This window comes from Calonectris borealis, chromosome Z (assembly GCF_964195595.1).
Source record: "Calonectris borealis chromosome Z, bCalBor7.hap1.2, whole genome shotgun sequence".
Taxonomy (NCBI): Eukaryota; Metazoa; Chordata; class Aves; order Procellariiformes; family Procellariidae; genus Calonectris; species Calonectris borealis.
Genome location: NC_134352.1, coordinates 16,465,654 through 16,490,707, shown reverse-complemented (window position 1 = coordinate 16,490,707; position 25,054 = coordinate 16,465,654). Strand labels below are relative to the sequence as shown.

General features: G+C 41.8%; 1 protein-coding gene across 3 annotated transcripts; it reads left to right on the top strand.

Moving 5' to 3' along the window:
* The first annotated feature begins 216 nt into the window (after nt 1–216).
* Nucleotides 217–25,054, top strand: RIGI (RNA sensor RIG-I). Of its 3 annotated transcripts, none has more exons than XM_075136936.1 (18): nt 217–414; nt 561–692; nt 1,981–2,159; nt 3,464–3,614; nt 5,384–5,509; nt 6,344–6,457; nt 7,453–7,606; nt 8,493–8,751; nt 9,463–9,625; nt 10,065–10,166; nt 12,297–12,454; nt 12,772–12,907; nt 13,806–13,954; nt 15,237–15,327; nt 16,038–16,208; nt 17,455–17,606; nt 19,796–19,942; nt 24,944–25,054. In XM_075136936.1, the coding sequence occupies exons 1-18, from the start codon at nt 309–311 to the stop codon at nt 24,965–24,967; spliced, it is 2,514 nt and encodes an 837-aa protein (XP_074993037.1). In that variant the 5' UTR covers nt 217–308; the 3' UTR covers nt 24,968–25,054. The 3 variants fall into 3 exon arrangements, with proteins under 3 accessions (XP_074993037.1, XP_074993036.1, XP_074993034.1); XM_075136935.1 differs by lacking the exon at nt 24,944–25,054 and adding an exon at nt 21,708–22,101 and having other exon boundaries at nt 6,347–6,457; XM_075136933.1 differs by lacking the exon at nt 24,944–25,054 and adding an exon at nt 21,708–22,101.

Here is a 25,054-nt window from a genome sequence, read left to right as displayed (position 1 = left end):
TGCCAACGGCAGACGCCGGCGGAAAGGAGCGCGGTGGCTCCGCCCGGCGCCGCTTTCGCTTTCCATTCTCCCGCTGGCCTGAAGTTTCTTTTCCCCGTCCGCTCCCTGCCTGGGGGGGGGCTTCCTCTCGCTCCCCGCCCGCTCTCCCGGTGCTAGGGCAGGGGCGGGCCCCGCGACCCCGCCGCCCCGCACGCAGCCGCAGCCGGGACCGGGAGCGGGACCGGGAGCGGGACCGGGACCGGGAGCGGGACCGGGAGCGGGACCGGGAGCGGTGCCGCCGCTGCCGGCCGTGCGAAGCCGGCCTTGCCATGACCGCGGAGGAGAAGAGGAGCCTGCAGTGCTACAGGCGGTACATCGAGAAGAGCCTGAACCCCGTCTACATCCTGGGCAACATGACGGTCTGGCTGGCCGACGGTGAGGGGCCGGCAGCGGCGTGCTGCCCCCGGCGCTGCCCGGCGCCCGCGCCCGCCCCGCTGCCGGCGCGGCTGGGGAGCGTTCCTCTCCCCGCCGCCACTGCGGGTCCCCTCCCTCACTCTTTGCCTGCTTCGGGTTTTTGCTAGACGTGCAGGAGAGGGTCCGGAAGGAGGAGGAGAAGGGGGTGACGGCGGCCGCCGCGCTGTTTCTGGATGCCATCCTGCAGCTGGAGGCGGAAGGCTGGCTCCGGGGCTTCCTGGACGCCCTGGTTGCAGCAGGTCGGTTCCCGCTCGCAAGCGTGGTCTGCTCCGCTTCTCCCTTTCCCTGCCAGAGCCACAGCCGCCGCCCGTGTTCAGCTGGGCATAGCAGCCCCGCGCACCCGGGATGTGAAGGGTCGCTCCCTTATCCTTGGGCTTCTGCTGGCGGGTCTTCTCACACCCGATGAGGTGCGGTAGGAAAAAGTAGCTTGACAGAGGTTGGAAATAAAACTCTTCGAAGGCACAGGGAAACGACCATCTGAGAAGCAGCTGGAACAATTTCGATTATGGAGAACCGTGAAAGTGAAAGATGAAGGGGTCAATAAAGCGTCATTGACAGGAGACTTGTCTGTCTCAGCGCGTTTAGAGAAGAAATAAGACAACCATTGTTCTCACCAAATACAATTAAAGGAAGCTAAATCCTCTGAAAGAGAAAGCTAAATGGGTTTCAGGATGTGTGTTAGCTGGTAGCATGGGATAACTTCATTCTAGGACAGGGTCTTAAATTAGAAACTGATTTTTAAAAATTATTCAGAAGTCTTAAAAGTCTTATATTTCAAGAAGTAAGTAACCATTAATAGTTGATAAATTAGATGATTGTTCCTCAGTAGCTGTGATTGCTTGATGTGTGAGGTCCTAATGCAATTTCCTTTCCAAAATGTGACAGGAGAAATTGTTAAGGTGTAAAATTGCTGGGATTTGCCAGCTTTCCTCTATACATGTGGGTTCTATCAGATATTCTTGGTGATTTGTTAGATATCTCGAACCCCAAAATCTCATGCCATAAGGCACTTTTGTTTTCATTTACTCAGTATTAACTATGGATAGTTACAGTATCTCAGTGAGCAATGATTACAAAATTTCTTATCACTTGGATGTAGCCTACTCTCCCCTTAAAGCAAATACTAGGTCCAGAGCAACTTTTTACCAGCCTGTGAGAGTCCTAACTTCTGAATTGCAAAAATATCTTCTTTGAACATGTATTATGGCCTGCAGGGATCCAAGGATTGTATGGATCAAAGGAACAGGGTTGTTATGGTTGCTTGAGTGATGTGAGCTGTGACATTGTGTAGCTCTTTTTTCTCTTTGCAAGTGTTACTGGTCTTTCGTGTTATGTATACAAGTGCTGTAAAGGAAAACAGTCACTTAATCTATAAAAATTGTTTGTGGTTCACCTAGATTTTTGTCAGTTACAGGCCAAAATAATTTTAATTTCTCCAGTGTGGCTGAGAAAGTGTTTTTTCAGCTTGTTCCTACCTATTCTAGCTGGAGATTGAATTCATAGTAAGTTTGTCTCTTTTTCTGAAAGGTTACACTGGACTGGCAGAAGCAATTGAAAACTGGGACTTCAGCAAACTGGAAAAACTGGAGTTGCACAGAGAGCTGTTGAGGCGGATAGAAGCAACAATGCTAGAAGTTGATCCGGTAGCACTCATGCCCTACATAAACACATGCCTGATAGAAAGGGAATGTGATGAGATCCTGCAGGTACGGTTAATGGTAAAATCCTGGTATTTGCCTAGTTTTGCTGCAGAGTAGTGCTGGCTGCCTCACTTGCAGGATGAATTGGTCCCCGTCCATCAGGCTGCTCAGTGAGGAGGGTGGCCAGACACAGTCCCCTGGGGAGGGACTTTACTTTCTTCTGCTTAGATGAGGCTTTGCTGTGTGGCTGCAGCTTCCCACAGCAGTGCTGTCTGCGACACCTGCACGTCTCGTTCTTCACCCCTCCGGCTCGGATGGGGTGGCTTTGGCATTGACAGTGCTCAGCTGTATGTCTTTGTGGAGTCCAGGCTCTCATGAAGAGACCTCAGGGGCTCTGGAAGGTGCCACATTACAGTGAAATGAGTGCCTTGCTACGCCTTTGAAATAGATCCCTTTCTGGAGGGTTCACGCTGTGTTAATGCACCTAAAAATACAGGTGGAAGTAGGCAAAGTGGCATTTAGATGTTGCCTAAATTGATTCCTGCTTGACATCGGATTTGATGTAGTCTATTACATTAACTGTAGCAACCCCTAGAAACTTTGTGTGGCTCTTTGAGTTTTGTCAGCACCCAAAGGGATGGTCATAGGGTGAAATGAAACTTCTGATCTGAAGCCATTAGCTAAATGCTGTGTCACGGAAGTCGACAACATTTTCATTGCCTTTGGATGTGAAGCCACTGTTACCCAGTTCTAGCTCAGTGTCGTTATCGATGACTGTTAACAACTGATATTACCAATCACTCATCATTTACGTCGGGTTAATAATAAGTTATTGATGCTATGTGAAGGAGTCTGTTAGGTGTTCTCACTCCTTGTGACACCTGAGAAGGATTGTTTGCAGCTATTTTATTTTTAAAGCAGTATTTCTGTATGGAGATATGTAACATTTGGAAAGCTATTGCATCTGACCAAACATCAGGCCTGCCATAAGTTTTGTACTTTTGCATTTTCCTATTCTGGAATGTTTTTCAATCAGTTTGGCCTCAGGTTTACGGCAGATATGGCTTATTACAAGGACCTTGCCAGATGAAAATTCACAGAATAGCTCTGCGATGTTTCAGACCTTGTGAATATTTAAGCAAATAGCCTACCTGTTGATGTAGCCCAGCTAAGTTTAGTGTACGCCTACGCTGGCAGAATTGCAGCAGTAGTAGGTAAATGACTTGAATTTTATTGGAAACTTTTTATTCTGTGAGAAGGAAATGCAATTTTCAACTGAATATCAAACAAAATAAATTAAAATACCAATCAAAAAATAGTGGTTTTAATCACTCAAAAGCTACAGCAACTTCTGTTTGTTGTGTGTGCAGATCAGCGAATACAGAAGCAAAGCAGCCGGGATAACTAAACTCATTGAATGTCTCTGTCGATCGGATAAGGAACACTGGCCAAAAAGCCTTAAGCTGGCACTAGATAATACAGGATATTACAATGCAAGTGAACTGTGGGATATGAGAGAAGGTAAACCGCGAAATGTTTTTATGATGCTCTTTTCCTATTCTTGTACCAGACAGTAATTTTCTTTTCAGGAGAATAAGGCTAATTTAAAAGGATACCACCAGACGGCATTGCTCATTGTTGTTTAAAAATACCCCCCCCCCCTTTTTTTTTTAATTAAAATGTCTTTTATATAAAATGAAATATAGGCACTAACCTACAAACCGTCAGAAATTATTTTTTGAGTATTTTTCCTCCCATATGGTTATGAATAATGTCTTTTTTTGGTAAACAGAATTGGAAAGTATACAAGGCTCTGACAGTACAAAACTAACAAAATGTTTATCTTCTTCCATCCCATCCACTGTAATTCACCTTTTGCCATGTTTTTAGTTGTTTGAGTCGTGATAGATGCAATGTTTTCTGATAAAATATAATTAGTAATTTGTTATTCTAGAAAGTGATACACCTCTGTGATCCTCAGAGCAGATCATATACTTTTTTCTTTGAGAAATCGATAAGCAGCATTTATGAAGTGACTATGTTCATTTTTTGTAAAAATGCAGAATAATTTCCCTAGTAAGATTTTGCTTTTGTCATTGAATTTAACTTTTTCCACTTGAAAAATACCTATATGAGTACTCTGCAGCATGGGAGAATTTAGAGCAGAATACAGTATTTCACTACAAAATAATTAAGACAGACAAGTGATTTTAGATAAACTGGACCATATTTCTTTATATCTACATTTGCTTTCTCCGAAACCATAAGTGATTGTTTGAATTTTTTTAATTAGCAACTGGGACAAGCTACTTTTAAGTGGCTTCTTAAACAATATTTCTTATTTTGAATTTTTTTTTTTTGCTGTAGTCAAATGTGTGTAATTTCTTATCTGGAGATTTAATTATTATATGTATGAAAGTTATACATGTAGTTAATCCATTTATAAATAATTACATATATAAAATATATAAGAATAATGCTTTTATGTAGCTGATGGCTATATGTATTGTTTGGCTAACAGTTATAAGTTAAAGATATCACTGTATTTTGAGGCAGCTTCTTCTAACATCCAACTTAAAGCCGAAGTCAGCTGATGAAGAAATGTAGTCCATATTGGAAGCACTTTAATGCTAGCACTTAAGAAGAGTTGCTAGTAGAAGTTAATCACAGATACTGTGTGCTTTCAGGGGCTGGATTAGGGTGCAAATGTGCTCTTTCTCCTGCTCCAAAAGCAGTGCTTTGAGATCATGTGTTCTGTTTGCAATGAGACTCTTCAGGCAAAGCCCAGTGACAGTTCTCTGAGAAGGTAATAATTATGGGGCCAAAGAAAATTTTAGCAAGCATCTTTGGAACCTCTCTTGATTATCATGTAGGATAAAAGATCGAGATAGTCTTACAATTTCTAGGTCCTTCCAAAAAGTGGGGGGAAAGGAAGAAAAAAGTCTTGAATTTACAAAGCTTCTTTGAACTCCCAAGTATTTTTCATGCTTGTGGTTAATGTCCGTGTTAAATCTGTAATCTTGTCACTAAACACAGAGGATATAACTTTCCTCCCAATCTATTATCTCCCTTGATTTTTAAGGAATAGATAAATGTGTGTTGAGTATGTGGGTCTTCTAAACCCAAGACTTTCAGTGCTATCCATCTTACTTGAAAGGGAGCTTGGATGCAGCATCATTTTATGTAGTCTTTCCATGCTAGCAACCAACTCCTTCATCTTGTCATCCCAGCCAATACAACATTTTAAAATCAAAAGGATCAATAACATGCCTTTTTTTGTGATCGTACAGATAATGGCAAAGATGTTGATGGTGAAATGACAGATGCCTCTGAGAACAGCTTTGAAACCATGATGACGTTTTCTGAAGAAGCAGAATGTGATAATAATCTCAGTGAAAATCTCTGTTCAGCTTCAGGTAAGACTTAGCAACTTAAACCAGTTTGTGGCTGGAATTCTCCATTTCCTTAGAGTCCTGAAGGATGCAGATGCGGTGTGCCACAAAGGAAGGTACTGAGGAACTAGTACAAATCTCTGACTTGATTTAGCTGTCTTCTGTTTTAATGTTTAAAGGATCTCATGTTGGGCATAGCACATGTTAGGGATTGCCGCTCATTTACCACATTTCTAGTGCAAAGTTGTTCTGTCAGCGCATTATCAAAAAGTTTTCCAAACACCAGACTCTTCTTGATGCATCTTCTCTCTGACATAACTAATTCACATGTGACCTGATATTAGCCAGTTTAGAGAGCTGAATGTGGCTGCAAAGGATCTGTGCAGTGGCTGTCATGTTTCATAGGGCAAATTTTGCTCCACCAGTGGTTTCTTGTTCCTGTTCCATAAATGCAAACCCTCCGATAAGACCACAATTTAAGAGTATTAACTTCAAAAGTCTGTAGAGCAGAAGGCTAAACGGAATACTGTGGATATATTTTGGGGAAAGTAAGCCCTTGTGATTTCTTTCTGAGTTGAAAAAGACCAGTTGAGTTGAGAGTTGTCAGCTAAGACCTTGAAATGAGTTCATTTTAGAAAGCACAGTCAAGCAGCAAAAAAAATATGACATCAAACCTACACCTACACTCAACTCTTGTCCGGTGTGTATGTCCTGTTAAAAGGCTTGTCTGTCAGAGAATGCTCTGTGTAGAATGTGAGGACTCTACCTCTGTCATTTTAGATAGCAACTGTATGGGGCATAATACATTTTATGCATTTCTGTTGCAACACTCTTCACAAAAACATGGTTCTCTCCTAGAAGTGATCTATGAGTCTTCACCTGTTTATGAACCAAAGAAAGCTCGGAGCTACCAGATCGAACTTGCGCAGCCTGCTATCAATGGGAAAAACACATTGATATGTGCACCCACAGGTAAGAAAACACATGTTTCTTAGAAAAATTCTCTTGGCGGAGCGGGCTATGAAGGATAGGGAAGGGTAAAGGTTGAGTCAAACTTTTCCAGCTGTTTATTTAAAAGCAGTCTTCCTTGCAGGAGTAGATCCAGATCTAACCTGAAATTAATGGCCAAGGGTAGCACAGAGACTGAGCAAGACAGATGTGTCTCTTGGCACTTCAGTGCTTGTATTCAGATTGCCATGTTCTGACCTTTGCTTTCTTACTCCCTGGTGCGGATATTTGAGTTAAAATCACTCACTGATCTCTGCAGATCTTTAAGAAATTTGGCTTGCAAGTTGAAGGAGAAATAGGATGAGTTGCCCTGAGACTCTCCTGTCTTCTGTACTGCAATGCCTACAACATCAAAACAGCACAGGGAACTTTTGCAGTACCTCAGGACTGAATTAAGAAGATTGAAGTTCAGCAGCAAAAGAGAGATCAATCAGCTCTTTCTCTCCTGTGTTTTTCTTGTTGCTGGCCTGATTCTCCCCTGGGCCCTGGAGAGGCAGATGGGGTAGCAGAAGCAGGGACACAGAAGAGCTGTGGGTGGCCTGCACAGTGAGCCTGAGTGCTGAAGGAAAAGAAATGTGAGAGGAGCAAGGCTGCATGGGGAAGGATGGAAGCTGAAAGTGCTTGTGTTTGTACCATAGTCTGACTTGATGCGGGAGCACACTCTAAGAGCAGAATTAGACTCAGTGATTTCAAAGAACTCAAATAAAACTGCAAATGGATTTTCCTTCCCAGTGACTGCCACATGGTCTTTACAGACTGAGACTGCGAGAGAGAAAGGGAGGATTACCAACCTGAGTAAGCAGCAAGCATGTGTTGAGATCTGTCCCCAGAGTGTCTGGAAGTGTTACAGCCCCCTTGTCAGCTCCCTGTTGTTTCAGGGCATCCAGATGAGACAGGCTCCTGCTTACAAATACGCCCTTTCATGGTAGTGCTTTACCTTTCATGTTCTTTGTTTAAAGGATCTGGAAAAACCTTTGTGGCACTCCTGGTTTGTGAACACCATTTCCAAAACATGCCTGCAGGACGAAAGGCGAAAGTTGTCTTTCTTGCAACTAAAGTGCCAGTGTACGAACAACAGACAACTGTATTCAAGCAGCATTTTGAAAGAATTGGGTAAGTGTAATTCTACCTGGTGGCTTCCTCCACAGAAAATAAACTGCCCTCTAGGTCAGCTGTAGCTAGGGCAAAATGTAATGGGTTTACGGGTGACAAGAGCATTTGGTGTTAACATAAGGATGATGCCTAGTGGTAAGAATGGCAAGTTACCATGGTAGACTTTGTTTGGAGAGTCTGAAGTCTGCTTTTGGAGAGTTTAAGCACTGGTTGTGCAGCATCTATGCAAGTGGCCAAAGTATACCTATGCTTGCCTCTGGAAAAGGGTGAAGTGTGTTCTCTCTTGAGACTCCTTTCAGCCCTGCTTCCAAAGACGAGGAAGTTCCAGGCAGCAGCAGTGGGATTCCTCTTATCATTCTCAAATGGCAGTCTCTCTTTCTTTTCCAAATGGAAGGACCCAGTCTTCTTTGGTTTTTCAACCTCTAGTCAGATGGGACTGAAAATTGCTTAGGGGAGTATTGACAACCTATAGCTTCTGATTTTGAAGGAACTGATTACTCAACATCCACATATGAATCCTTACAGTTATGGGAACATGAGGCTGCTGGACAGAAGACAGTCCTGTGCTGCCAGATGTACACAGAAAAGGGACAAAGGGCAGGATCTCCAAATACAGCTTACATGTGAACTGACAGATGCAGCTTAAATGTACAAAACCACCACCCCTCAAATCTAATATATTTTAGTTAATGGGAGTTGAAAATTCAATTCTTTACCCTCAGCAGTTTTTTTCTCAGCTTCTGTGGGTCAAACTGCCAGCCCCAACAATTTGGCATTTTGAATTTAGTCGCTACCCTTCAGGCTTGCTGAAAAGTCCACCCTTCTAGCTTTTTTTGCCCTGCAAGACATCTTTTTTCATACCCTGTCTTTTGCCTCTTCTTCCTAGATACTCTGTTCAAGGAATTAGTGGTGAAACAGTTGCAAATGTCTCTGTAGAAAAGGTTATTCAGGACAGTGACATCATTGTGCTGACGCCCCAGATTCTTGTGAATAGCATCGAGGAAGGGGTCCTTAGCTCCTTCTCCATCTTCACTCTGATGATATTTGATGAGTGCCACAACACTACAGGCAAGCATCCTTACAATGTGTTAATGACCCGATACCTGGAACAAAAATTTGACTCCTCTGCAAACCAGCTGCCTCAGGTAAGGCCCAGCCTGTCAGTGGTGGAAACATCAGAGAAAAGTATTTTGCAGTGCAGTCAGCAAAGCCTTTTGTGTTAATCCAGTTCAAACTCCCGTTTAACAATGGCTGCAAATTGAAACACTTGCATCTGTAACACTTTTTTCCCTCTTCTCGGACACCTCCAAGCTGTTTTCCCATGTTACATCTTCCCTCCAGCTGCCAAGAAGGACTGATCAAGCATGACAGAGACCAGAGTACTCGAGAGCAAACAAGATTGCTGGGCTGGGAAGAAAGCATGTGCCCAGAATTTAGTAATCTCCTTGTCACCTCTCTGTTGCTGTCTTCTGCAACAATAAAATGGGGCCACCGCCTCCGCTGACAGGAGGTTTTGGTCCAGCTGAGAAGACATCTCATCTGAATGAATGGGGAGGACCCTTCTGGGGGTGGATTTGCTGTTTCTGTGTATGATGAGCACTGGCAAATACAGCTGGTTATGGATTTAAGTGGGTGGATAATTTATTTTCAGTTTGAATACTCTAAGCTTGAGTGCCTTGGAGAGGGCATGAATGGGGACAAGGTTTGACTCTCAAGATTTAGTCCTTGCGCTCATCTTTACTTCAGCTGCCTGTTTTGTTTCCTTGTTTTTGAAGACTGTGACAACTTGGCAATTGGTAACATTGTCTCCTGTTTGTGACAAAGGAGCAACCACTGCTATTCATGTGTGTGCTCAGATTGTAGGTTTAACTGCTTCTGTTGGAGTTGGTAATGCCAAGACCACCAAGGAAGCAATAGAGCACATCTGTACCCTCTGCTCCTACCTTGACATACAGGCCATATCCTCTGTCAGAGAGAACAAACAGGATCTGCAGAGATTTGGAAACAAGCCAGAAACATGTAAGCATGCTTCCTTTTTATTTTCCCATGAGATGCAAAGCACCGTAATTAAGGCAGCTATCCAATTCTCCTTTGGTCAGGTGAAGTTAAAAGCTTAAAACTAAGCTGGAGCTTTGCTTCCTGCTGGCTTGAAAGGAATTTAAGCATGCACTTCGCTGTTGCCCCGCAGTAAGGAAGTGCCCATTTGGGCAAATTTTCTCTTTGCTGAGCTCCTCAATCTCTGGTTTTTATTTAGCAAGGCAGAAAAGCCAGTGCAGTTCTGCCAGTGAAGACTGAGGGCTTTTTCTTTCTGTGCAACTATAATGCTCATTAACAATAGACATTATTATGATTGCATAGAGCACCATATGTAGCATTCTTCTAGACAAGAATTTGTTCTGCACTGCCCAGGGAAATGTTTCACTTATTCAGTCCACTGACTTCCATTTCTTGTCTCTAGATGTCAGATGTGTTAAAATGCGAGTTCAGAACCACTTTGCAGACGTTATCTCAGGTCTGATGTCTGAGACAGAGGCATTGATGAGGAAGATTTACTCAGTGGGTAAGATACTGTAATATGCCTGTAACTGGGATTCAGTCTTTGATTTCATCAGTGTGAATCCTTATGGCTTCTAGAACAGCCACTCTTTTTCTACTTCCTTTTTCCTCCTTCCTTTTTACTTGCCTTTAACCAATATTTCCCAACTAAGAGATGACAGGTAGAAGAGTCAACTATTTTCCTGTTATACGTGATGGGTTTGATAATCATAAATATTTTTGCTTGGATTTCAACCTGTGTTTCCTGCAGCTAAGGATGGTGTGCTTTTGACACTGTCAAATAATTTTGAATGTTTAAAGAATCTGAAACGATGCAGAAGGGCTTGCTTTCAAAATGCGATGAGCTAGATTTCATCAATGAGAGATACCTGTATGTTCTCATTTAAGCATTTCTCCAAATGCTTCATACCTAAATCTGTCTCTGTTGAGGAAAACAAGAAGATTCTCAGTTACGGTGTTACTCTGAATGTTGTAATTTCTTCCTTTCAGTGAAAGTTTACTTTCATTCTTGCTGCTCTGATACTTCTTCTCATATTTTCTCTGGCCTTTCTGAGTTGCACTCAGAGTTATTTCTAGGCGTGCCCTGGCCACCTTTTCTGGTCAGCATTTTATCCTCTTTAAACCTCTGGGTACCCCTATTTCCACTGTTTATCAGGTCTCCATTATTTCCTGTTGAAAGCATTTAAGATAATTTTACAGAGGAGGATCTGTGGAACATGAACACCACCAGAGAGAGGATATAGCTGCCTAAGAAAGGAAACACTTGTCTGTAGGGCTCCAGCCTCAGGAGCCGCAATGGTGTGAAGGTTTGCAGAGAGGGAGATGCATGGCTGTGAGAAGAGATAACAGGTCTCATGGTTATGAGACCTAATTCTGCAGCCCTGCAGAAATCAATTGATCTCTTCTGCTTTTGCAGGGTTCCTATGTGGTGTCCAGTAAGTGGCTCTTATCAACAAATTTGAGAGCTACAAGGGGGGTACATAGCAGAGATGGCTATGCTCAGGATCAGCCGTGGGCTGTCCAGCTCTGAATTAAAGGATTTTGTCTGTGTTTAGACTGGCTTTTGCAAACGGACTAGGGTGCCTTAAGCCTGTTTACCTCAGTTTATACTTTCTACATCTTTTTTTTTTCCCTCCACTTTCCAGATATGGGAGAATGAACTATATTCTGGGGCAGGAAGGGAGAATTAAAAAAAACCACACCAAAACAAAAAAACCCCTCCCAACCAAAAAAAATACCAACCCAAAACCCAAGAAACCCCAAAAAAGAACAAATACAGTGGGAATTTCAAACCGCATGCTAAATTAAGCAAACACGTCTGAAGCTTATTTCTGCATCACAGTTCCTCTTGCATGAATGCGATTGGCTTCCCTTCTGTGGACCTTCTGATTACTGAAGTTTGTGAAGCACTCGGACAGTATGTATGTGACAAACAGCTGCTGACTAGTTCTGCCTCAAGAACAGGCCCTTGGATAATACGCCTTTAAGTACCATGAACACTTTAGCAAATGAATACTTAACTATTGAGTGGCTGGTAATTCAAGGAGCGATGCACATGCAATGTCTTGAATACTGTAGCCATTTTATAGGGTAAGCGAGCTCTAGTTTTATTGCTAAAGACTCTGCAGATCTGTGTATGTACACAGATCCTCAGTTGAATTGTACTGGGTTAATTTTAGCCTAACATCTGGGTATACATTGAAACACAGGGAGTGAAGAAGACAGAGCCAGACTTTTCTCAGATGGTTCCCAGAGGCAGGACAAAAGACAGCGGGAGGACAAAACAGAAATACTTAAACAAGAGGAAGAACTTCTTTGCTGTAAGGGTGGTCAAACACTGGAACAGGTTGCCCAGAGAAGTTGTGGAGTCTCTGTCCTTGGAAGTACTCAAAGTCCATTTGGACATGATCCTGAGGGACCGGCTCTAGGTGACCTTTCTTTGAGCAGAGGGTTGGACTAAAGACCTCCACAGGTGCCTTCCAGCCTCAGTGACTCTGTGATTGTATCATACAATGTTCTTCTGCATAGGCTTTTTAGACCTAACATTCATGGAAAATGTGTTATCTTCTAGCTAACTGTTCTGGTTATTTGTTAGTCAAGATGCACAAATGTTTGTTTCCTCCTTCTTTACTAGATACTACCTCTCAAATCAACAAGAATGATTTTGGAACACAGAAATATGAACACTGGATAGTTGCCACTCAGAAGAAATGCAGACTGTTGCAACTGCCAGATAAGGAGAAGGAGAGCAGCATTTGTAAAGACCTTTTCATTTGCACTGAACACCTGCGGGTAAGTGTATATCCTCTTTCCTTCCATGCAGACATGGAGCCATCCTGTTCCTTCTGATACAGGTATGTTCACCTAGAAGCAGGTTTTGAACTTAATCATCATCTTTGACACAGGCTAAAGCATAGTGTGTAAGAGTTGTGTCTTAAGATACTCGCTAAGAACAGTATAGTGCAGAGGAGACTTTGTAATGCTTGTGTTATTATGTAAATGGAAGAACAACACAAGTTTGTAATACTTTATCTAGCTAAATAAAATTTGCGTTCATCCCGTCCTATGGAAAATGAGACTTAAATGTGTATGTCTCTCTTTCTGAGCAGAAATTCAACGATGCTCTCATCATCAGTGAAGACGCCCGCATCAAAGATGCTTTAGCCTACCTAACTGAATTTTTCACAAATGTCAAAAATGGACCATATACAGAGTTAGAGAAGAAACTGACAGCCAGATTTCAAGGTATTTCACACAGCATCTGTGACAGTTGCAGGGGAGAAGAGGGCTTATGGTAGGATGTGTTTTCTTCAGAGTAAGTGGGTTGTTTTTCCAGAAACTTTGCACTTTTCAGAGTATGTAGCGTCCATGTGGGTGCAGATGTAGTGTTAGGGTAGGCAGGAGGGAACTTACTTTCTGGAACCTCAAGCTTCTAGTGCAGGAGCTAAAGAAGTAGTAGTAATTGCAGCTATATGTTGTAGTAGGTTCTTACGTGCCTGACTTGGAGGTAAGGCAGCAGTGTCCGTAAGGGTGTGCCCCACAAGTAGGGGGATGGTCTACAATCATGGATGCTGGCAGCATTAGATAAGGCAACATACACTGCTCAGTGCGCTGCCTAGCCTCCTCCTGCCCAATGCTCCTGGATGAATCCCAAACTTCTGGGAAGAAGCAGGTGGCCCTTGTAGCCTTCTAATTAGAAGTTAGAGGTTGCACTGTTCTCTAACTTCTAATTTAGTAGCAGTGTGCTGTAAACCAGCCTCTGCGCCTGGTGTGTTGCACTCTTGACTGCAATTTTAAATCACTGGGCTGTCTGCCCTCCAGGGTCAGTTGTTTCCTAAGAAAAAATAGCACTGCCCTTTGCCAGAACTGAATTTGTTTTGTTGCTGTCTTTTGATGCACAGTATGTCACAGAGGTTCTCCTGTCAGTTTGCTACAAAACGTGAGAGATTCAGAATTTTTTCTTCTGGAGATTTTGTTGCATTTAACCAATAGCTTGCTTTGCTTGCAGCTGAAAGAATGGTATAGAAAATAAAAATAGATGCTAAAGAGAATTTGGGTGGCATTTGAAAGCAGGTTTGTGTGAGAATTCTGTTTTCTGCATTAAAGAAGGTAAATTTTTCAAGACACTGCTGTTTTCTTGCAGAGAAAGAACCAGAACTGACTGCCCTTTCAAAAGATGAATCAAATGACAATCCCAAGCTGGAAGAGCTTGCTTGCATCTTGGATGAAGCATACCGCTATAACCCACAGACTCGCACTCTTCTCTTCGCTAAGACAAGAGCCTTAGTAGCTGTAAGACATTTCTGTTTAAAGGTCCTAAAATGGGAAGTGAGAAAATACAATGCCTCATCTATTACCCTTCCCATTTTGATCTGGAAATAGAAGAATAAGCATGTATTTGATCTTTCTAAGAAAATACTCATCTTTCTCTATTTTCCTAAGCACTGATGCTCTGAGACAGGATGAGAGTTTTTTTTTTCTTTTTCTAAAAACGACAATACGGAGTGGTGTCCTTCATCACTTCTTCTTGCTACATGTCATAGTTGATCATTAAGCCGTCAGATTCTTACTTTAGGTCTGAAGTCATTTTTAACAAGATGTGTTACATGGTTTTTGGCTTTAATGTGGCAGTGTTATAAACCAGCAGTTCTGCTCTATTACTGACTGCACATCAGGAGGTATTTATAGGTTTCCCAGAGAATTTGTATGGGCCCAAAGGAGGTCTGTGCGCTAGCATGTGTTCTTGATCAAGAAAAAGGAAAGACTTCATGGAGCAGATGATCTCTGGACACTTCTGATGCACTGGTCTGTTTCATACTTGCCTAGGATCAAAGATCTAGGCTGGATGATCTTCTTTCTCCCTTCCAATACCTTGTTCCCAGAAAAAGTTCATGCTTGAAGTGTGCTGCCAATCATTAGCTTCAGCTCTTAAACATTTACTGCAAGGTATCATAGTCTCTGGCTACTGTAAACAGATTTATGAGCTGAGAGTCCCAACCCCCATTTTATCCTTGGGTATAGACATGCTGGATGAATTGCAAACCAGAAAAAAATTAAGGGCAGGTAAAAGTCTAAACTAACAACACCAAACATCTGCTGGCAATTTTCTATTATAGATGTAAAAGCCTGTTGTAGCTTGACTGAATTTTGTTCTTAGGCAAGAGCAGTTTGAAGGTGCTACTTTCACTGTGTAGTGAGAAAGTGCAGTTTGTAAATAGCAACTCATTTCCTTTGGATCCAGAGGTGTAGTAGTCAGTGATCTGTTGGTATATAAGAGAAAAAGGCATACTTTTTAGCAGTGGAAGGTTGCTTGCTCTCTAGCCAGCCTTTAAGTTGCAGGGGTGGAAAATGTGGAAATCAGTTGTGGCATGGTTGGATCTGGCGTCGTGGCTGTGACCTTTGCTTTCTCACCTATTAATAGATGTTCCCTCCTGACGCACAAGTTCCGCCTTCTTTTCTCCTTTTGGTTCTTGGAAGTATTAGTTGTCTTGGCAAGCATGGGCAGGATCTACCTATCTATCCCAAACTAGCATTTCATCTGGACAGGGATCTAATTCCCTGATTTGCTTTCCAGGCTTTGAAGAAGTGGATAGAAGGAAACCCTCTACTTAACCACATAAAGCCAGGTGTGTTGATGGGTCGTGGAAGAAGAGATCAGAAGACAGGTACGCAGGTTTGCACTGAGGAATACCAGTTGCTAGACCTACGGTGGCTACACTGCTAAAATTGTTCTACTCTTCCTGTGTTTATCTTCAGTGCTCTTAAGCAGAGGAAGGTCATGCAAGTTTGCCCTATGCTTTCTTCCATATCTAGAAGACCTTTAACCAATCCTAAGGAGACGCTTACTTTTTCTGTCCAGAATCTTTGGTTAAAGCAGCAGTGGCACTGTCAGTGACCCTTTGCTGCAGGATTCTTTTGCTAGTTAAAAAGAATTTTAGAAACTGTTCGCTATCATGGCTTCTTGTGATTACTTCTAGTGGTATTTTCCCTGTTCCTTTTACATATCCCTCTCTTATTTTGTGTTTGGTGGCACAAAGACATTTTAGGGTAGAATTGAAGCTACAGCCGAAATGAATTATGCATGGCTTAAGAGTTAGCTTGGGCTTAAAATAACTAAGCTGTATGGGTCTCTCTAACAAAGATCTGCTAGTCGGTGTGTCTGAACTGGTGTTTCCCAGGATCACACTTCTTGTGGCACATCAACGGGAATTCCTGCTCAGTGGGTATAGAATGCAGCCTGCTGGATATGCAAACTAAACATCATAAACTTTTCTAGCTCAAAAGGACATGCTCATTTCTAATCACTTAAGTAAGAGCAAATGCAGGTGTCTTGCTCTTCAGTGTTTTTTCCTGACACAGTTTCTTGGTACTGTAGGTATGACCCTCCCAATGCAGAAGGGTGTACTGGATGCATTCAAAACCAACAAAGAAAGCAGACTGCTAATTGTTACATCTGTTGCTGACGAAGGCATCGATATTTCTGAGTGCAACCTTGTTGTGCTCTATGAATACTTCGGTAATGTCACCAAAATGATCCAAGTCAGAGGTATGGAATTTCAGAGCTATTATTTTAGAAACCTGTTTTGGCCTAGAAATGGACATAAAGTGCTACTGAATGGCACTTTGGAAATACTATGGTAATATGTGCATGTCTTGCTGTTGTTCCTCTGAGCTGCTGAGTGAAGTCAGATGAATGATGGCACTGGACATGACAAATTTGCTCACAGAACTGAGTCCTTGATGTTGTGTGACTTTTCTTTTGCCGTGCAAATTAGCCATGCTGCACAAGGTTATTGAACTGTTCAGGACTCATCCCTCAAGTGGATAATTATACATATAAGCAGAAGTATGGCTAGAAGAGCTGTAGTCAGAAATAACACAAATCGTTCTGACTGTGACAATTTACAAAAGACTTCTGCAATGGAGTTTCATGTATTGCTGTGGCTTCTGAAGACCTTCCCCTGCCCAGTGGCTTATTCCCAACCCAGCTACTCACCGGGTACCCAAGGCCTTCGCATGTGCAGGCCTCTAATATTCAAGATGGGAAAAAAAAAAAAAAGAAACCCTCTTTCTGTCTTGGCTTGTCTAAAGAAGTCTGTCAAGACTTCGGTCTTGAATCTTGGTGATTTTTACAATACGGCCAGTAGAGGGGAATGAAGAGCCACATTAAATACTGGTTTCTGGTTAACAGTCCTAAATGTCATAAAACCGCCTACATCTTTTAAGGGTGCATCTGCAATAGTTTATCGCATCACTTGAGTAGTTAACTTCATAATTTGACGGGAAGTGATCTCCATTGTACTTAGTCCTCTGCTTTCAGGGTTTGTGTCCTGTGATTTTCTTATTTTTCTCTTATAATGAAATTCCAGTTCCCCAGGTTTTTTGTGATAGATTTTTTTTTAATAGACACCAATTAGCAGGGCAGAAAACGAGTAAGTAAGACTAAGATGAACTTTTCTAGCTTTTGTTTCCACTAGAAGGCAGCAAGATGCTGTACAATAACTGAAGTGTCAACCATGCCCGAGCTTAACTGAGACAGGCCACAGAAGCAGGCAATACAGCACTGCCTGGGGATATCCATGAGGATACCTGGAAGGGGGCATCTTGTTCTGGTTTGTGATCAAAGAAGAAAGAACTGAGAGAACGCTGTTTAGAAGCAGCATTATCTGAATCTGAACATGGGAAACAAAAGCAGCCACACAAAAAGTCCTTAATGCTCTCTAATGGCATAGCTGCTGCTTTTGCACATCTTGTTAAGAGTAACTAAAGAGGATAAATGTGTTGCTGTATAGGTCGTGGAAGGGCAAGAGATAGCAAGTGCATCCTTGTGACCAGCAAAACAGAAGTGGTTGAGAATGAGAAACTCAACTGTTATAAGGAAGAAATGATGAACGAAGCTATTGAAAAGCTACAGAATTGGGGTGAAACAACGTTTGCAAAAAAGGTTTGTACTTTTGTGGAATTTTCATACTCAAATCTACAGGCATAATCTATATCTATAGCGCTTTATTTAGGACCAAGCGATAACCTGAGGAAAGTGTTCACTGTGTTTGGTTTCAGACCAAGGCTAGATCAGCAGAGAAGGAATAGTGTGTACTGCTGCTTGCAGAATGTCATTTGTACTGTAACTGTAAAAAACTTAGAAGTTGAGGTAGAATTTATATAAACCTCTCAGCTTAGAAATAAATTATAAGCTATTCTGTCCACTGGAAGAAAAATAATTGCTGTGTCTGCTTGGGGTATTGGACAGGGAGATGGGAAACTACGCATACGGTGGCAATATGTCCATCCATATTCATGTTCAGAAGCAGTTTATCTTTGCTGCAGGCCAGTACAAGCGCTTTTCTAAAGTTGTTTGTTGTCACGCCAAGTGCTTGTTAATTTCAGAGCAGTGGTTTCTGGGAGATTTCAAGAAACCGTTGCCTGGGACATTAACAGGATGACATTTGGGCTTGTACATGGTCTTCTGCTGGTTACTTCTTTTGTACTGCCTACAATACTGTTCATCTTTGCTTCAAGCAATGCCTGGCAGATGAACAAGCCTACTGGAACACCTCAGTACACATTCAGTGCTTTACATTAACCATGCTGTGTGCTGCGCACTTACCAGATCAGAAAACATCATGAGGGTAGAAAGAAGTGTCAAGAACTTCTGATGCTGAGGTGACATGCAAGAGGTGTCTTGGGCTAAGCCAATGATGGACTTTTGGTCAGGCAGGTTCCTGCCTGGTGCAGCAGGTGCGTCTCCTCTGTGACCACCCCACCTTCCCAGGTGCCCTTGCATAATAGGTATGAGGCTCTGCAAGTGGAACCAAACAGTGACAGGGACGATGGTTCATCTAGCTTGGAAGTGTCACCAAGGTTAAGTCAGCTGATGCCCTGCATCAAAACCGCTTCCGTAAAGAAAAAACAGATGGGTCATTGTCATAGGAGACTCTCTTCTGCAGGGAACAGAAGGCCCAATATGCCAACCAGACCGACTTTTTAGGGAAGTCTGCTGCCTCCCTGCAGCCCGGTTAAGGATGTGAAGAGAAAACTTCCCACCCTGGTACAGAAGGGACGGAACTGAGGGTTGTTTAGTCTGGAGAAGAAGAGGCTAAGGGGAGACCTTACTGCTCTCTACAACTTCCAGAAAGGAGGCTGTAGCGAGGTGGGTGTCAGTTTCTTCTCCCAAGCGATAGGACAAGAGGAAATGGCCTCAAATTGCACCAGGGAAGGTGGATATTAGGAAATATTTCTTCACTGAAAGGGTTATCAAGCATTGGAAGAGGCTGCTCAGGGAAGTGGTTGAGTCACCATCCCTGGAGATATTTAAAAGACGTGTAGATGTGGTGCTTAGGGTCATGGTTTAGTGGTGGACTTGGTAGTGTTACGTTTGCAGTTGGACTCAATGATCTTAAAGGTCTTTTCTAACCTAAATGATTCTATGATCCTATGATTCTATCTTCCTAGACCTTTGTAACAAATTTCCCAGAGAAGACTGGAATAAGCCAGTGGCAGCCACTACAAATAAAAAGGCTTTGTACATAGTTCTGCCATATCCCTGTGGATTTGCAGATCCCCCCAGGCAAACTTTCAGAGACTGAGCTGTGCAGCAAAGGATGTCCAAGGCCCTCTAGCCTTTGTGAGGTTTCTTCTCCCACCTCCGAGGCTTGGTTTGGCTGCTCCTGCTTCTCAGAGGATTCTGTTTCTGCATGAGTTGCAGGTTCCCAAATCCAGGCTGTGGCTGTTGCTTCTTTCTGTGCCTGCAATTTCTGTGGTTTCTTTCCAAACTGTGAGCTTCCCAGAGCAGCAGCGCTACTTCTGCTGTAGGGAGTCTCACATGTCTTAGTCTTCCCAAGGACTTAATAGCATTATGACCAAAGGGGCCATAAGGGGGTAGAAAGGAGTAAGGAACAGATAGCATAAATGGTGGGTGTCGTGTAGACTTATTCTAGCCTTGCATTCTTAACCTGACAAACGTACCACGTTCTTTCTTTGGAATGAGTTGCTAGAACAAGGCATGTTTTATTTGCTTTTAAGTAATAGGTTCCTAGATGTTACATATCCTGAGTCATGTTTAGACAGACTTTGGGGCTTCTCTTACTTTCATAATGATCTTGATTTTTATTTATTTATTTATTTATTTTAAAGATACATGATCTGCAAATGAAGGAAAAGGTATTACGAGATTCCAGGAAGAAAGAAACAAAACCTAAGGTAGTGGAAGGGAAAAAAAATCTTCTGTGTGGAAAATGCAAAGCATATGCCTGCAGTACAGATGACATCAGAGTTATAAAGGTATGCCTCTGTATGGAAACCTACATCCATGAACACCAGGGAAGTCAGTATTATTGAACTAACAGCATTGTGTATCAGTGAGGAAAGTAGGCTATTTTGTGCAAACTGGAGCAGAAAAAAATTCTGAGTAAATCAGTAAACCACAGGACCAGTCATAACTACTTCTGTAGCATATTATGATCGTAGTTGATGATGTCCAAGGTGTGCAAATATGTGATATGACAGGAACCAGTTCGGTTTTCCTGAACCCCCTTCTGTTAGAAATTGATGAATTTTGTGGAAAACCATGTGACCTTCACTGACATAACCTGCTAGTGTAACTGCAGGATATTTACTTCCCCAATTAGCATAAGATTGGAAGTCTTCCTGCAGTTGAGAGATTTCTCCCACCATTTCTGTTGACTGAAGATTATCTGTACAAAGTACTGAGATCAACTTACTCTTTAGCTCCTTGGTTTACGGGCCAGTTTTCTGTTTTGAAAGGCAAGGCAAACCTGGTTTTACAAGAGGAGCCCTTTAATTCTTCAGTATTACTTTGTTTTCCATTCTTTAGGTAGTTCACATTACTTCTATGTATCTCATGGGGACATTTTTATTGTACTCTTTCTGAACTGGAAGTATTTATCTGTAGGCCCAGGAAGCCAATACTCTACACATGGAAAGTGGTGATCATGAAAGAGAGCCTTTTCTGGGCACTTTGAGGCTTTCTAGTTCTGAAATTTGTTCTTTCAAAGCTGCTTCTATTTGTGCTGCTCTGAAAAGTGCAGTTGTGATGTGGTAAGGGGTTTTGGGCCACAGCTGAGCATTACAGAGTGCTTGCCTTCAGGCACTTCCCTTTTTAATCAAGAAAATCTTTTTTTTTGTTTTTATGAGATCTTTTTGGAATGTAGATGGAGTTCACTACTCCTCTGCACAGCGAAGGTTCACAGGTGAGGAGCTGGCAATAGCTCAGCCTTGTGAAAACCTAGTTACATTTCTTTGACAAATACCAAGGGATATCTATCATGCACCTCTGACTGTTACTCCATTTTGTGCTGCTGGCTTATCACCCATACCTGTGCAAATAGATCTGAGAGTTCAGAAAACTCTTCAGAAAGAGTTTTTGCTTAGTACTCTGCAAATAACCCCTCACAATATTTTAAATAATCCTTACAAACTGAGTCCTGTCATAGTTCAGCCTATATATTTAATGGAAGTCGCATTTCCAGGAGGAACTAGCGTTTTAAGACTCCAGCTCAAATTGTACATATGCTTTCAAATTGTTAATTTTTTAAAATCTTTGATTATATATGTTATAAACAACAACTGTTAACTCCTTTACCTCGGTAGGGTTACTTTTTCTACCACTCCAAAGTAATTGCATCACCCCTCATGGAAAGCTGGGGTCATATAGTTAAAACGAGTGGGAAGCAGAAATCTCTCAAGTTGTCTGTTGTCTGGATGACTCTGTTAGTTTCATGCACAAGGCTTAAATACTGCAGGCATGTTTTTTAGAGAAGCTAAGTAAGTTCAAATATGTATAAGCCGGTGACTGGTGATATACAGTAATTTTGGTTTTGATAAGCGCAGGCCTGGGCCTTTCTAGTACCTGGTATTTAATGAATGGGGAAAAAAAGAGCGATGAGCCAAGGCTGGAAGGTGAGCCTCCTGAATGACAGGAAGCACCTCACCAGGGGAATGGTATTTGTGAGGGGAAGGGGAATGCCAGGAAAAAATGAGGAATGGTGTTTCTACTGTTAAGTGCTTCTGGCATGTGTTGTTTCAGGAATGTCATCACGTTGTCCTAGGAGATGCGTTCAAGGAGCGTTACATAACAAAGCCTCACGAGAAACCAGGCCTGTTTGATTGTTTTGAGAAAAAAAGCAAGATGCATTGCCAAAATACTAATTGCCAGCATGACTGGGGAATCATAGTGAAGTACAAGACATTTGATAATCTACCAGTGATCAAAATCAAAAGCTTTGTAGTAGAGAACATTGAAACTGGGACACAAATGGATTTTAAGAAATGGAAAAATATTAATTTTTCTTTGAAGAATTTTGATGTTGAAGAAACGTCCAGAAACTGAGCATTTTAGTGTATGTATCACCCTACTGCACTAAGCTGAAATAGTGGATGATCTATTTCAATCAATAAAAAAATTCTTGGTTTTTATGCTATCTGTTACACTCGGCCCCTCATCAGCATCTGGCCAGATTAAAAAAGGCTAGTATGGCCACTAAAAAAAATTTGCTATCATCTAATGAAATGTTTCACTAGAAGTTTTAATATAAGCATGGACAAACATGTGCCTAAGCATCTAGATCTTAATCCTTGCTACTATGAAGAAGTTGGTCTGAAAAAACCAAAATCAACTTGCATGACTAACTAAACATCTAATTTTAGGTGACAGGCCATAACTTCAAGCATTTCTGTGTGAATCTTCTTTGTTACCGGTAACTTCTGTTTGGATTGTACCTCCATGCAGACAACATGGCTTATGCATACTGACACTTTAAGCACTACTTCAGCTATTTTTAAAGCTTTTTAAAAATTACTTTTAATGCTCTAGGCATTTTGGTATGTAGAAGATAAAGAGAAAATGTCCAGTAACTTTTCTGTAAGGAAGATACTGCATCTTTTAAATCCATCTTTAACAGAGAATACTTCTGCAACAGTCTGAGAAAAGCAGTAGGGCTTCACAGAGCCCTCTTGGAGGAGGCATCTTCTGGATTAAAATGGTAGCACTTTTTTCTTCTATCACTGCACATTCATCAAGTTGCTGTTGCTGAAGTTGCAGATTGGATACCTTTCCATATGTGGCTTAACTGAACAAGCCCCAAGGGGGACAAGGCAGTGCCTTGTAAGATGGGTGAAGGCTTAGTTTAAATAGTGATTAGCATTTACCCTGATGTCCTCTCATTAATTGGCATCTGAAATCTCTCAAGACACTAATATTAATTCTGCAGATTTCCTGTCAGAGCTAATCTAGAATTGGATCAAAGTCCAGGCATTAGTGTGTTTAAATCCCTCTTCCCCACCCTGATTCCAGACTTCTCTCGGAAAAACAGAAATTACTAGAGACACAGTTATGAAACATTGTTAAACTCGTACATTTTAAAGCACTTGCTGATTCTACCTATCTTCCATGAGTTTAATCTTCAATATTTCTGGAACCAAGATCAAATATATTTTCAGTTCACTTTATGCATTTGACAGTGTAGTAAGGTACGTATGTAGAAGAATTACGTGTCTGAAACACTTGAACTCTGAAGAAAACAAACCACCTTGAACAGGAACCTAACTCGGAGTCCAAAAATTATTTAAACTACCTAAACCCTAGTCAGTGAGACTTGGGGGGTTCTTTTTAAATAGTGTTACGTGGCATTAAAAGCAAAACAACTTTTAAAGCAGTGCTTCATGTTCCACCGGAGTCTGTGCCTTTTACTATGAATGCTCTATGCAGTGTACAGGAAGCCTGAATCTCAGTCCTACAGTAACTTACTCTGTGTTTAGTTTTTACTTAGTGAATTCACTGTTATAGCTGCTTCCACAAGGGAAACACAGAACAATGGATAAAGATGATTTATGGTTGGATAATGCCTCCCCTCCAAAAATACTAGGATCAAAGTTTTTGAAAAAGGCTGGTTTAGCACTTTCAACTTAAAAGTACATGGAAAATCACAGTCCTTGAGTATCAGTTGGCTGTGTGAAAGGGTCATCTACTTTGGGACTCTTGGCATAAAAAAATAATCAGTCTTAAGTTTCACAGCTTATAGTAGTAACTACTGGGAAATTAAGGGATTTGAGGAGTTTTAGTCTTTTCCTATTGTCTGAGTGCAAGGATTGCAGACTAAAACAAGTCTGCAGTTCAGCCTATATGAGTGTAATAAAGGTGGATGAGGTAACACATTAATAAGAATTCAGCTTGCTACAACAAGCCTACCTTCAGTACACAGTGGAGATGGGAGGGTGGGGAAGAACACCAGCACTCTACTTGGCCTTTGAGAATATCTGAAATTTCTTTGCTATTGAACCCAAAGTTGCATATTTATTACCAAGTAATGCTCAAGATTATGACCATATTAACAGCTCTCTGTTAAGATGTTTCACAAAATCACAGAATGGCTGAGATTGGGAGGGACGTCTAGAGGTCATCTTGTCACTTACAGCAGTTTGCCTGGGACCATGTTCAGACAGCACCTGAACATTTCCAAGGATGGAGACACCACAACCTTTCTGGGCGATCTCTTCCAGTCAGTGCTTGGTCACCTTTACAGTAAAAAAGTGTTTCCTTATGTTCAGAGGGAACCTCCTGTGTTTCAGTTTGTGCCCACTGCTTCTTGTCCTGTCATTAGGCACCACTGAAAAGCGCCTGCTGCAACTTCTTTGTGCCCTCCATTCAGATATTTGTACACAAACAGTGGAGATGTCCCTGAGCCTTCTCTTCACCAGGCTAAACATTCGCGGCTCTCTCAGCTTGTCCTCATATGAGAAATGCTCCAGACTCTTGCAACATCTCTGTTTGTTGTAATCAAGCAAGAATAGCCTGTTGGCAGGTACAGTGCAATCTCTATCCCCTCCTTAAGTCTCCTGACCTCTTTCAGACTATTTTCATTGTTTTTTTCCAGATACAGCTGGAGCTCACTGCACTAAAAATGCATTAGATTACTTTGAAAGAATTTCTCCGCCATATTAATTGTTGTGGCAGTTGTTCTAAATATGATTAAGAGTAAGAATTAGTACTATAACCTTGTTTATCTCTGAGTAAGAGGATATTTGTTATCACTGTAAATAGATTCATGTGGTATTGTGGATTGGGCAGTCACTGACTTCAATGAATGCATTAGTGTAATCAGTGTTTGCTAACTGCCATAAAATTGCTGACAAGGATCTTGAAATTGTGGTAGATTGTCTTCTTGAGGACACAAAACAGAGGGAAGTACATCACAGCAGTATTCTGTTGAGTTACAGAAGACTGCCAGTATCTGACAGTATTTGTATTCATCTTGTCTCATGCAGATTATTCAAAGAAACAAGAATTAAAATATGAGAAGTGAAGACTTGCGTGTCTCTGCTCCTACAGGGACAATGAGAAGAGTTTAAAGTCAAAGCTTTGTTCTGCATATCGGT